This window comes from Dipodomys spectabilis, unplaced genomic scaffold (genome assembly GCF_019054845.1).
Source record: "Dipodomys spectabilis isolate Male_0828 unplaced genomic scaffold, ASM1905484v1 ptg000173l, whole genome shotgun sequence".
Lineage (NCBI taxonomy): Eukaryota > Metazoa > Chordata > Mammalia > Rodentia > Heteromyidae > Dipodomys > Dipodomys spectabilis.
This window is the reverse complement of record NW_024870850.1, coordinates 3,443,529-3,457,132: the sequence shown is the minus strand read 5'-3', so window position 1 is coordinate 3,457,132 and position 13,604 is coordinate 3,443,529. Positions and strand designations below refer to the sequence as shown.

General features: G+C 53.9%; 2 protein-coding genes across 8 annotated transcripts in view; one reads left to right on the top strand and one right to left on the bottom strand.

Moving 5' to 3' along the window:
- Positions 1–3,740, top strand: part of Hnrnpm (heterogeneous nuclear ribonucleoprotein M) — a 41,945-nt gene extending 38,205 nt beyond the window's left edge. For all 7 annotated transcript variants that reach the window (XM_042693559.1, XM_042693563.1, XM_042693560.1 and 4 more), the window contains 3 exons: positions 463–1,265; positions 1,885–1,936; positions 3,321–3,740. In XM_042693559.1, coding sequence (XP_042549493.1) covers positions 463–1,265; positions 1,885–1,936; positions 3,321–3,484 — 1,019 coding nt within the window. In that variant the 3' untranslated portion in view covers positions 3,485–3,740. The remainder of the gene's footprint in view (positions 1–462; positions 1,266–1,884; positions 1,937–3,320) is intronic.
- Positions 3,741–4,292: 552 nt separating this feature from the next.
- Pram1 (PML-RARA regulated adaptor molecule 1) lies at positions 4,293–13,235 on the bottom strand. The gene is made up of 10 exons (XM_042693822.1): positions 13,180–13,235; positions 9,698–10,964; positions 9,552–9,612; positions 9,403–9,473; positions 5,310–5,367; positions 5,054–5,162; positions 4,802–4,964; positions 4,680–4,713; positions 4,544–4,578; positions 4,293–4,427 (listed from the first exon to the last, which is right to left on the bottom strand). The coding sequence occupies exons 1-10, from the start codon at positions 13,180–13,182 to the stop codon at positions 4,390–4,392; spliced, it is 1,839 nt and encodes a 612-aa protein (XP_042549756.1). The 5' UTR covers positions 13,183–13,235; the 3' UTR covers positions 4,293–4,389.
- Positions 13,236–13,604: the final 369 nt, after the last annotated feature.

The following is a 13,604-nucleotide window of genomic DNA, read 5'->3' as shown; positions in this document are numbered from 1 at the left end:
TCATTGCTTCTCTGTGTCCGGGGAGAGCTAAGGAAATGTAGGCTGGACCCACAGGGCTTTTTAGGGTCAGGTTGGGAGAGAACCAGGGTGTGGTGAGTGACTGTGAGTTTTAGTCCCCACATAACTACTGCCCCCTGCTTGCATCAAGTAATTGTGTCCTCAGCATTGCTCTATGTGTGGTGAAGGGAAGCTGCACGGGAGTACAGTGTGTGGCCCACAGAGTTTGCCACAGATCCAGCACCCCAGAAACACCATGGAGGTGTGTTCTTAGGTTTTTAGATTGTGCTGTGGAAATTTCATGTGTGTCATGCAGTAGGAAGAATGTTGGTTAGGACCCCTGTGAACTAATTTCCCAGTTTTAGCATTTGAGAGTGTCTGCATGTTGATGGTCGTGGTTGAACTGCAGTACCCAGCTGTGGCACATGTGTCCTGATAGCCCCGTGTTCTGTATCCCTATTTCAGGTGGAGGAGGTGGCAGCGTCCCCGGGATCGAGAGGATGGGCCCTGGCATTGACCGCATTGGGGGGGCCGGCATGGAGCGCATGGGCGCCGGCCTGGGCCACGGCATGGATCGAGTTGGCTCCGAGATGGAGCGCATGGGCCTAGTCATGGACCGCATGGGCTCTGTGGAGCGCATGGGCTCTGGCATTGAGCGCATGGGCCCCCTGGGTCTCGACCACATGGCCTCCAGCATCGAGCGTATGGGCCAGACCATGGAGCGCATTGGCTCCGGAGTGGAGCGCATGGGTGCCGGCATGGGCTTTGGCCTGGAGCGCATGGCCGCGCCCATCGACCGCGTGGGCCAGACCATTGAGCGCATGGGCTCTGGTGTGGAGCGTATGGGCCCTGCCATCGAACGCATGGGCCTGAGCATGGAGCGCATGGTGCCCGCAGGCATGGGGGCCGGCCTGGAGCGCATGGGCCCCGTGATGGATCGCATGGCCACTGGTCTGGAGCGCATGGGCGCCAACAACCTGGAGCGCATGGGCCTCGAGCGCATGGGTGCCAACAGTCTTGAGCGGATGGGCCTGGAGCGCATGGGCGCCAACAGTCTCGAGCGGATGGGCCCTGCCATGGGACCAGCCTTAGGTGCTGGCATTGAGCGAATGGGCCTGGCCATGGGAGGCGGTGGAGGTGCCAGCTTCGATCGCGCCATTGAGATGGAGCGTGGAAACTTTGGAGGAAGCTTCGCAGGTTCCTTTGGTGGAGCCGGAGGCCATGCTCCTGGGGTGGCCAGAAAGGCCTGCCAGATATTCGTAAGAAATGTAAGTGACTCTAAGAAGTCCTCACATGGTTAGGCATAGGAGAGGGTCAGTGGACCAAACACTGGTAGGCAGCAGGGACCTGGGCATCATGGAGAGCAAGTCTTATTTGTCTCTGACCCGGGATGGGGGTGGAGGGAGGCTGGAATGTGAGGATTGAAGGCAGGAACAGTGGTCCTGACATGCCAGGGGATCAAGCAGGGGGTGGAAGACACTGCTTTCTCAAACCTTGTGATTCAGACAGAGAAGGGAAGCCTTACATGTAGTACCTTGGCCAGTGGAAACTGTGGTCAATCTCCCCCTCTCCCATCCCCCCCACCTCCCTTACTCCTGTGAACTCTGCTCTCTGGCTTTCCATCTGCCAAGGACAGGGAACTGGCTCTGCCCCTCCAGAACCTCATTCCAGATACAGTGAGATATTCTTGCCATGTGTATATACAGGGGCTGCATGGTGAGACGTGCTCATGGGAACTGCTAGAGATGGTGTACACTAGGGGAGCACTCTGCCCTTGGTGCCACCCACAAAGAAATGGGTTGAACAAGTCATCCTCATAGATGGTTGGGATATTTTTACTTTAGACTTGGTTGAATTGCACATTAGTGTACCTCTTTTTCCCCTCAGCTCCCATTTGATTTTACTTGGAAGATGCTAAAGGACAAATTCAACGAATGTGGTAAGTGTGAGAAAGGGTCTATAGGCGTTTTCCTGTGTTGTGGCTTGTTGGTGATGCTTGGGTCCACAGCAGACCCTCCTAGTCGCCCCAGCTGCTATCCATCAGCTATGGCACTGGGCCTCATCATTGTTCTGTGTCCCAGGATGTGTTAGGTGACATGCACCTGTGTTCCTTCCCTTCCCTTCCCTTTGAGAAAGATCTTGCCAAGTCACCTAGGTTGGGCTTGAACTCTCAGTGCTCAAATTCAGCCTCCTGAATAATGGGATTACAGCTGATTATCACTATACTAAACCTTTTAGGGTTTTTGAAAGGAGGTAGTGCTATCTCCTATAGATGAGTCACACAAAGCAGCCTTCCTGGGGTCACGTGGTTTTACAGATAAGAATCTCATGTGAGACCAGGTTGCTTTCTCCCATAGAGCTGCTAGTGTGGCTGAGGGTCTCTGATGACCATTTCTTGGCATACCAGACCACCTTTCTGGAAGGCTTCTTTTGTGGCTGAAATTAAGCTTAAATCTCTTCACCCTCTGGTGTGAGCCCAACTTGCATCACTGCTGCCCTTCTCAGCTGTGTCTGCCCTGGGCTGTCTTCTCACTTCGTGTTCATAGGGCTTAGCTCAGGTTTCACCACTTGCTGCTTCTCCTTGGCCTTGGCTGGGGGAAGCTGTTGTCAGAACTGCTTTCCTGCTCATCTCTTACCCTCTCTTCCACTATAGTTTCCCCATCACACTGTGTGACCATGCCACTCCCCCCACCCACCCAGAAGGTGTGCACACACCACAGGCCCTGGGGAACTTGTCCTGCCACCCTCTTAAGCTCCTCTTGTCCTTCAGCCTGAGCTACAAAGTGCCAGCATTCCTGGCAGAAGTCCTGCTGAGTTTCTACCAAAATTCTTTGGGAACTTGACCATGAGACACCCTTGGTGGGAGGTCTCCTGGTGGAGGTGGTGGCTCTAGAGGGCTGGGGTCCCCTGCCCTTGACTACATTGTCCTGTCCCTGGCTTCTAATGAGTGTGGAACAGCTCCTTGGGCTTGTTGGGGCAGCACAGAGGGGCAGTTGAGTCAGAGATGGAGTCTCTAAAGAACTCACATAGCCCTGGGTCGCTGGTACTTCCTAGAGCATAAAGGGAGTTTTTGAAGTGCCCAGGAAGGCCTATCTATTGATGGCAGGCAAGACTCTCATTCTGCCCACAGAACAATGGCAGCGTGGCTGAGGGGCCATGGTCACTGGCTCTGGCTGAGGTTGTGTGAACGTTCATGCTTCACATGCATGGCCTCCCCTTTTGACTCTTTATCACTAAAATCCATCAGGTGAAAAGGAGCCCATTCTCAGGCTGGGCTCTGGTTTGTCTGACGCGTGTGGTCTCTTCTTCCTTCCCTGTGCTAGGCCACGTGCTGTATGCTGACATCAAGATGGAGAATGGGAAGTCCAAGGGGTGCGGTGTGGTTAAGTTTGAGTCGCCAGAGGTAGCCGAAAGAGCCTGCCGGATGATGAACGGCATGAAGCTGAGTGGCCGGGAGATAGATGTTCGAATTGATAGAAATGCTTAAGCGGTTGCCTTTTTTAAACATCAATACCAGACCTCCGAATTTGTATTTTTTCTTGTTAACCATTTTAATTTGTTGGCTGGATGTATAAAGATGTTTAAAAAATTCAGTTGCTTTTTGGGGTAATTTGAATTACTTTTTTAATGACTGGGGTTCCATTTGACTGTTTGCATTGAGATTGCAATGTGCACAATTGTTTTTGTAGTTGTGGCATCTTGACATCGAATATGACTTTGATAATAAATACCAGTTCCTGAGAGCAAGTGGCCTTGTGTGTGTGCTGAGGCAGCCATCTGACGTTTGGAGGGCTGGGCCCTTGAGTTATCTTTCTCTTTCTGGGTTTGTGTGGACTGTGCCTGGGAGGGACCAGGGTCATGTCTGGGTTAGGAAAACTCCTGTGTGAGCCTCCTTCTAGGGGGTCTTTGACTGCAGTGCTGGCTGTAGGACAGCCCTGAAAGCCACCTGTCTCATGATGTTCTCTGTGGCCAGTCTGCTCTTTTCTGCTGAGCAGTGGCAGTTTCCATCAGAGATTGGGGTGAACTTGATACCATGGCCCTGGGCATCTGGAACTCCACCTGTTCCCGATGGCTCTCAGAGACATCTGCTGAGGGGCTACCACTTGTCCTGGAGTTGAGCATGTGCTGTCACCTGCTCTGGCTGCTGGCTTCCTCCTCACCTTCAGGGCTGAGAGGAGACAACCTCTTCCCCTCCCATACCCCCCTCTGCTTCACCAGGGGTCTGCTCCTCGGGGAGTGCTAGTCTTAACAGGAGAGGAAAGACAGGAAGCAAGGATTGCTTTAAGGAGGAGTTTTATGTGATCGCTGGGCACCTGAGCAGCCACCTCTGCCAAGCTGGGCTCCTGTGTTAGTAGGTGGCTGGGTGGGTGGTCCTGGGACCCACCTGTGGGCCTATTGTGCCCTGGGAAATGGTTGGTTGTCCAGAGGATCTGAAAGGAAGGATGACTTCCAGTTACCCTTTTCTCCAGAGGCATAGCAGTGGACAGCCCCTCAGCCCCTTGGGGAGTCACCACAGTCCCCTCCCACCAGCCGGGAGTCTACATACCCCAGAAGCCAACATCGTCATACACCTCCGTTTCCCTGAGAGAGCACAGTTGGGTCAGTGGGGGCCCTGTTGGCCCATCCCTCTGTCCCCCCATCCCTCCTTTTCCCCAGTCACCATCAGGCATAGCAGTACTCACAGGGGCAGCAGTGCGGTCCTGGGCACATAGCCATCTGAAGAGGGAGAGGCATGTGAGTGAGTGATTTGTGGCCTGGGGTGTCTTCCATGCTCCTCCCTCTCTGGGGCACCTGGTCCACTCACACTTGCCCTTGGGGTCCCGGCACAGCATCTCTTCCTTGTTGGTAAACTCGATCACCTCCAGGATCTCTCCACGCCGGATCCCCAGGTGCTTGCCACCTCCGCGCCTGGTCTTAGCATTGGGGTCGATCATCATCCTTGTGTGAATCACGATCTCACCTTCAAACTGGGGGGGAAGAGAGAGGTGGTACTGCAGCTACCTCCCATTCTGGTCTCAGCCCTCCCAGGACTCTCAACTTGGCTTTGTGGTCATACCTTGAACTTCTTCCGGAACTCCCTCTCTGCCTTCTCTGCCTTTCTGATCTGCTTCAGCTGCTTTGGGTCCATGGATGGTAACTGCTGTGATGGTGGGGCCTTCTCTTTCCTGATGTTCCCCCCCACCCCCCAAATGGGGTGATCATTAGCAAGAAGTGTTCCTCTCAGAGTCGGAGAGCTCAGCCCCACCCCACTCCGTTTATCATTCTCAGAGTCGGAGAGCTCAGCCCCACCCCACTCCGTGTATCATGAGTACCTGAGCTCTGGCTCTTGCAGTGGCCTCTTGGTTGCTGGGTGGGTAGATACCACTTTATCTGGTGACAGTCAATACCGAGTCAGAATAAAGATCCTTGTGTGCCTCCCCCCCCCATCAGCACCTCTCTATCCTAGTGGTAGATTTGGAGTGAGGCTGCTCTGTGTCTGATCCTTTTTTATTTTTTGGTTGGTCCTGAACTCTGGGCCTGGGCGCTGTTCCTCAGCTCTTTAGCTCAAGGCTGTCATTCTACCACTAGAGCCAGAATACCACTTCTGGCTTTTTCTGTTTATGTGGTGCTGAGGAATCGAACCCAAGGCCACCTTCCCAGCCCCTATCTGATCCTTTTCTTGGCCTCTTCAGGGCTCCCTTGTTCTAGTGGGTTGACTGACATCGATCAGACATGAGGGAATGGCTCTACATGCTAACCCATCTGACCCTCACAGCCATCCTATTGGTGCCAGTAGGTGATATTGACATTTGTAGTTTGCTACTGCACAAACAAAGGCTAAGAGAAGTCAAGCAGCTTATAGGGTCACCTAGTAAGATTGCTTTGTAGGTAGGCTGTTTTGCTTCTGTCTCCTGGAGTGGGCTGGGAAGTGTAATGAGATGGGGGTCAAAAAAAGAAGGAAGCCAGTGGCTTATACCTGTAATTCTAGCTACTCAGGAGGCTCAGATTTGAGGATCGTGGTTTGAAGCCAGTAGACTCTTTAACTCCAGTTGGAAACTTCTCTCCAATTAGCCACCAAAAAGTCAGATAGTAGAGCTCAAGTAGTAGAGCACTATCTTTGAGTGAAAAAACTTAGGGACAGTGCCTGGGCCCTAAGTTCAAGCCCAGAACTGGCACCAAAATAATCAAAAGAAAGCTCTCGGGGCTGGGAAGGTGGCTCAGTGGTAGAGCACTTGCCTTGCATGCTCGAGGCCCTGGGTTCGATTCCTCAGCACCACATAAGAAAAAAGCCGGAGCCGGGCGCTGGTGGCTCATGCCTGTAATCCTAGCTACTCAGGAGGCTGAGATCTGAGGATCGCAGTTCAAAGCCAGCCCGGGCAGGAGAGACCGTGAGACTCCTATCTCCAATAAACCACCAGAAAACCGGAAGTGGCGCTGTAGTTCAAGTGGTAGAGCGCTTGCCTTGAGCTGAAGAGCTGAGGGACAGCGCCCAGGCCCAGAGTTCAAGCCCCACAACCGACAAAAAAAAGAAAAGAAAAAAAAGCCGGAAGTGGCGCTGTGGCTCAAGTGGTAGAGTGCTAGCCTTGAGCTGAAGAGCTGAGGGACAGCACCCAGGTCCAGAGTTCAGGCCCCACGACTGGACCCAAGAAAGAAAGAAAGAAAGCTTGTCATATTAGCTCCTTGGGAGACTGAGATTTTTAGAGATTGGGATTCAGGTCCAGCCTGGGTAGAAAACTTCGCAGAACTCAGCCAAGATCTGGATGTGGTGGCCTATACTTGTTATCCTAGCTACAATAGGGAGTCTGGCATAGGCGAATTTCTGTTGCAGGAAGTGAGATCCTATCTTTACAACCAGGAAAAAGTAAGAGTGTCTGTCTAGCCATTATAAGCCCTGAGTTCAAACCCCAGCACCACTAAAGGCAGGCATAGCCCATCTTTTTGTTGGGGGTGGGGGGGTGTCCGGTCGTGGGCCTGAACTCTGAGCATGGGTACTGCCCCTCAGCTCTTCAGCTCAAGGCTAGCGCTCTACCACTTGAGCCACAGTGCCACTTCCGGCTTTTTTTTTTTTTTTTGCTTATGAGTGCTGAGGAATCGAACCCAGGGCCTCAAGCATGCAAGGCAAGCGCTTTACCACTGAGCCACCTTCCCAGACCCCCATAGCCCATCTTTAAAAAGCTGTAGTGGGGTCTTAGCCTGCCCCTACTGACAGACTGGACAGGGTTTCCTAGAGCAAAGGTACAAAGTCCATACCACTTCCTGGCAATGGAATCAGGCTTCTGGGCATGTAGGCCCTGGTGGCCAAGGATCTGGCTGCCAGCAGATGCCTCTGGAACCCCAGGGGAGTGAGGGCCTGAAGCTGAGGGCTGCTTTTACCAACACTATAGCCTTGCCAGAGTGATACTGTCCAGGGACATTTACGTTAGACCTACCCCATTCCACCACTGCTGACCTTGGGCCCACTGACAGACCATCCAGGCACCTCTGCTACTGCTTCAAAGGCTGCCTGGCAGTAAGTAGGCTCCACCCAGGAGCTTGCAAAGGACCATGGTACCCTGAGCAGGCCACTCACTGCTGCCTTTCCCCAGGCCTGCTCATATCCTGGGAAGGCGTTGGGCCCTTCTGAGGAATCCCTACTGTTCTGAGAACTGTGGGAAGAGCTGGGAGCCCTGGTCCATCTGACTGCTCCCCCTCCCCCCTCCCAATCTTCCAGTGAGAGGATCATTTTGAAAAAGCCAAAGCAAGCCAGGAGTAGTGCCCCGAGTCCCAGCTAGTGAGTGAGGCAGGTAGGAAGTTTGAGGGTAGCCCATGCAGTTAGTGAGAACCTGTTTCAAAAATACAGAATAGCTATGCTTGTGACTCAAGTGGTAATAGTAGCAGGCTCTGGGTTCAAGTCCCAAGTAGCTCAAAAAGTTTTTTGTTTTGGTGTTGATCTTGGGGCTTGAACACAGAACCTGGGCATTTTCTGTCTCTGAGCTTTTTTTACTCAAGGCTAGCACTCTACCCCTTGTCACAGCTCTACTTCTGGCTTTCTTGGTGCTTAATTAGAGATAAGAGTCTCAGATTTTTCTGACCATGCTGGCTTTGAACTTCAATCCTTATATCTCAGCCTCCTGAGTAGCTAGGATTACAGATGTGAGCTATTGGCACCCAGCAGTAAAATAAATTTAATTAAAAGTCGGGTTGGGAAGATGGCTCAGTGGTAGAGCGCTTGCCTTGCATGCCTGAGGCCCTGGGTTTGATTCCTCAGCACCACATAAGCAAAAATGAAAAAAGCCGGGAAGTGGCGCTGTGGCTCAAGCGTTAGCCTTGAGCTGAAGAGCTCAGGGACAGCGCCCAGGCCCAGAGTTCAGGCCCCACGACCGGACCCCAAAAAAATTTTTTTTTAAAAATTAAAAGTCAGTGCAGGCTTTGAGTGAGCATTCTCTGCCTTCCAGGAAGCCCCAACCTCCTGAGTAGGGAGAACAATGGGCTGTCACTGAAGCAGTCATCTGTTACAGGAAGGAAGGCCCTGGGCCTCTGAAGTATGAGCGGGACCTGAAGGCTGCTGGAATAGAGGCCAGGGTGCTGGACTGTCTTCCCACACCCCCTAAAAGCAACCCCAGACCCAAGCCACAGTCTCCCTCAGTGGAAGTAGGAGGGGCCCCACCAGGAAGCTGTGCTAAGGATGTTGTAAGCAGCTCCTGGGGATCGCCCAGAAGTGAAGGAGCCCAGGAAGGAGGTGGAGCTGGAGGATCTGGAGGTGGCCTGTTATGTACCAGGCATGGACTGGTGGGAGAAGTTGGGAGCCCTTCCCACTACCCCACCCTACCCCCTGAAGCTCTGGACCAGCTGTGAGCTGAGCAAGTCTCAGATCCCAAAACTTGTGCATCAGTGACATGAGGGTGACACTGCCTTGACTAGGGTGGGGTTGGGGGCTGCAGCAGCAATGAAGCTCCTCGCTGTTGCCATGGAGATGCTGGTCTGCCCAGCCCACCCTGTGACTTCTAGTGGCAGAGACTTGGAAGGAAAAGGTCTTTTGGAATCCTGGGGATAGTTGTGTCTACCCCCCACTGCTATGCCCTGAGTCCAGGCCTGTGTTCTTGGCTGGCATCTTATCCCCAATCACAGGGTGGCTCAACACCTCACATTCCCTGGTGCCAGTGGCTCATACCTGTCATTCTAGCTACCCAGGAGGCTGAGTTCTGAGGATCACAGTTCAGAGCCAGCCCAGGGCAGGAAAGTCCATGTGACTCTTACCTCCAATTAACCACTAAAAAGTGTTCTTATTAGCTGGTGGCCTCTGGGTTTCCCCTTTGTTACAGGCCAGGCCAGCAACAGCCAGTGTGCCCTGGATCATTGCCAACAGATGTGGGGTAGACAGTATCCTTGTAAGGAACCCTTCCCTCCCTTGCCTTAGCTGCCTGGACACCTGGCCCGCCAACAAACCTCTGCCCCTGGGGCCTGGGTCATCGGTGGATTCCACATTGTCATATAACTCGTAGATCTCATCAGGGTCCCTGCAAAGATACCAGAGATGAAGGGTGCCCCCTTCAGGACTACCCCTGGTCCTGGGCTCCCTTCCTCTCTGCACTCACTGTGGGGTGTTCTTTGGCTGTTGGGCTTGGGTTCCAACTGAAGAGCAGGTTGTCCTTCCAGCTGTGGGGGGAAAGAGACTGGGAGGATGGCGGCCCTGCCCCGGAGCCCCAGCCCCTCTCCCACCCGAGCTACCACCCTGACCCACCTGTGCCTGCTGCTGACAGTCTCCGAAAACTCTGGATATTGAGGGGGCCTGGGGGCAGTGGGGGCTTGACTGGAGGGGATCCCAGGCTGCTGGCAGGTGGCAGAGGCCTTCTCCGGGGTAGGTGTTGGGCTCGGAGGTCCTCTGACCTCCAGCGGGGGGTTCCAGCCAGACCAGACCCAGGGCTGGAGCCGGCCATGGCAGCAGGCAGCGAGCTTTCAGAAACCCAGCCGGGGAGTGGTGGCTTTCGAGGAAAACCCTTAAAGGGCTCTGACTGTGTGGGGGGCTTCTTAACCCCAGCATTGGGCTCAGGCTGTGAGAACTTGCGAGGTGACCCCTGGTGCTCAGGATGTGGAAGCTTCCTAGGGAGCGAGCTGAATTCAGGCTCTGAGGAGGTCCTGGGGAGACCACCCGCCCCAGCCTGTGGGAGCTTCTTGGGAAGCACCTTGAGCTCCAGCTGCTGTGACCTCTTGGGAATCACACTGACTTGGGGCTCTGAGGAGGTCCTGGCCAGGTCACCAAACTCAGGCTGGTGGGGGGGCTTCCTGGGGAGGTCACTTGGCTGGGGCTGGGGTGGCTTCTTGGGAAACATACTGAAGCCCCCCTGCTGGGGGGCATGGGATTGGGGGTCACTGGTCTCAGGCTTCCAGGGGGGTGTCAGAGGGACCTCGCTGGACTCGGACTGCAGCAGTAACTTCTTGGGAGGCCCACTGGCCTGGGGCTGTGGAGACTTCCTGGGAGAGGTGCTAAAGTCAGACTGTGGGGAGTTGGGGTAGGGTTCACAGGGCCCTGGCTTTAAGGGGGACAGTGGGGGCCCCTGGCTGAACTCAGGCTGTGGCAGTGACTTTCTGATGAGGCCTCCAGACTGGGGCTGAGGTGGCTTCTTGGGGAAGGTAATGGACTCAGCTGGTGAGGGCCTCTGGCTGGCCCCAGGGTGCTGAAACTTCTTGGGGAGTACACTGGGCCTGGGTTCTGAGGGGGGTTTGGCAGGATGGTTGAGCTGAGGCTGCGGGGGCTTTTGGCCAAGCGCAGGAGGCTCTGGCTGCGAGGGTTGCTTGGTCTCCCCGGCCTCGGGCTGCAGCGGCTTCTTGGAGACTCCACTGACCTCAAGTTTGCAGGGCTTCTTGGGGAACTCTGGGAACTCCGGGGACAGAAACTTCTTCTGGAGTTTGTTGAATTCAGGCTTTGGGGGTTTTGGGGGGAGGTCACTGGGCTGTGACTGAGAGACCTGGAACTTGGCTTGGAGGCTCCGAAAATCCTGATGGCTCCCCTGGGGGACATGGAGTATCAAGCTCGTTCACACAGAATGGTGGGGAAGGCAAGAGACAGCACGGTACCCACAGAGGTGATGGCCGTAAACCATCACCCTCAACCTCTCCTTTCCATCAGGCTCCTGGGGTCAGGCTTGCCATGGCTCATCCTTGACCTCAGCTCTGGGCCCACTGACCCACTTTAGCTGTCACCCCCACCAGGACTTCTCTCCCAGCTGTCTCCCCACAGTTGGTCTTCCTCCCAGTTGGTCTTAATGTTCCCCGAAGTCCTTTCTGTTCTAATTTCAAAATGCATCCGGAATCAACCACTTCCCACTCTCTCTACCATCACCCCAGCTGGAGGAACCAACCCCGCCTCCCAGATTATAGTAACTGGCTTCTCTGAGTCTGCTGCCCCCACCCCAGGCTTGCTCAGTCCCCTCCCCCTTCCCCCCACAGGAATTAGAGGAAGTCCTCACCTAGCCAGGAAAAGCCAAGATCCCTGAGTGACCCAGCTGTGCGTATATGATACCATGTATCAAACTTTACATGTATTGGTTTTCTGTATGTCTTGAATAGGTTTTATTTTTCTGTCTCTGTGTCTGTGTGTGTGTGCACACGTGCGCTTCTGCATGCTGGTCTTGAGGATTCAACTCAGGGCCTAAATGCTCTCCTTGAGCTTTTTCTACTCAAGGCTGGCATTCTACTACGTGAGCCAACAGATCTATGTCTGACTTTTTTGGTTAATTGGAGGGAGATAAGAGTCTCATAGACTTTCCTGCCCAGGCTGGCTTTGAACCTTGGTCCTCAGATCTCAGCCTCTTGAGTAGTTAGGATTCCAGGCATGAGCCATCTGTGCCCAGTTTGATGAGGTTGATTTTTTTTTTTTGCTATGCTATGCTGGGGATGGAACCCCCAGTAATTCATTCACATTAAGCAAGTGCTTTGCCCCTAAGCTACAAGCTGCATTTCATTGCCTGGGGTTTTTGTTTGAGACAGGGACATCGGCCCGTGCTGAGATTACAGTCATTCATCACCACTTGACTGGGTAGTGCTGAGCACTGGTAGCTCTTCCCTGTAATCTCAGCTACCCAGGAGGCTGAGATCTAAGGACTGCAGTTCAAAGCCAGCCCAGGCAGGAAAGTCCATGAGACTCTTGTCACCAATGAACCAGCAAAAAGCCAGAACTGGAGTTGTAGCTGAAGTGGTAGAGCCATCAGCTTTAGAGCAGAAAAAGCCAAGCAAGAGTACAAACCAACTTGAATTCCAGTCTAATAGCAGTACGTGTGCATGTGTATGTGTGCGCGCGCGCCCGTGCACACACACGCCCACACCCCCACACAATAATTTAGTCTCCATCCGCGCATGCAACCCTAGTTCCTCTAGCCTCCTGCAGAAGAGACTTGGCTCCTTTTAGCTGTCATCCAGTCCTGGCATATAGTAGGTATTCACTCAGTATTCCATAAAGACAGAATGCACATATCAGTCACTGACACCCACGTTGCTCATGGGAGAGGTTCACAGTGGGCAGCCCCCTGGCTTCTGCACACTATTTAAGGATTTAGGGTATTCCCTTTCAACTTCAGTTGGCCAGGTACTATGGGTTACAGACACAGATGCCCAAGAAAGCCCAGCCTCTGAGGATGCTCTGTTCCTGAGCCCTGGAACCTGGGCCCTCTCTTTACCTGGGACCAAGGAGAGGAAGGAGTAGGAGGGCAGATCTATATGCAGTCCTTGCCTCAGTTTCCCCATCCAGAGATTCAGGGGATCAGGCAGGCCTGTGGGAGAGGGCTTGAAGTGCTGCTCTAAATCCCTCAGCCTCAGTGAGTTAAAGCAAAGGCTCCTGGGTGACCATAGGACTACGTAAGTCAGATTAACAGGTCAGGATTTGGTGACTGGCTTGGGGAGAAAGGGAGCAGCAGCTAGTACATGACCCACTTAGTCACCTTCAAACAGGAAGCTTCTGCTCTGACCCCTGCCTCCTTTCCCAGGCTACCATCCATGTTAACCAAGGGAGATCCTCCTGGGCCCTTAAGGTCAGACCGGGCTTAGGTGGCAGGAGCCCCGGTTGTGTCCCAGTTGCTTCCTACCTTTCCACCTTGGCCTGGGTTCCTCCTGGTTCCCTCAGCGACTTGCCCATCCCACAACCTCGGGATACCCTCCAGTTCCCACCTGTTCCCTTTGCTTCCCGGCCATTGTAGGCCTCTCCTATATTCCCTGTTCCTGGAGACTCACCATGGCTGCAGGTAGGTGACGTGCCGCTGCTACAAGCTGCGGTGGTTGTGTCCAGGAAGTTAGTTAACTGTGGTTTTGGCTCTCCAGCCCAGCGTACAAGGTGGGGGCTGCTGCTAGGGTGGGGAAAGCAGAGGAGGAAGGAAAGGAGGCGGAGACAGCCCCAGTGGGTCCCCAGATCCTGAGGGGGCACTGCTGTTCCTCCTCACCCCCCATAGAGTCCCTGTCCTGCCTGCTACTCTGAGCACTAGTGCCTTTGGCAGTTGGTAATTTACCCCAGTCACCAGTGCCTTGACTCTTTCCTATCCCCTACACTCGTCCACCTTCATGTCCTGACCTCTGGGAAAGTGGAGAAACCCAGGTTATGGGGGTTGAAGGGATGATAAGGCCACATCTGTCTGCCCGTGTTGCTACATCTGCCTTATTTC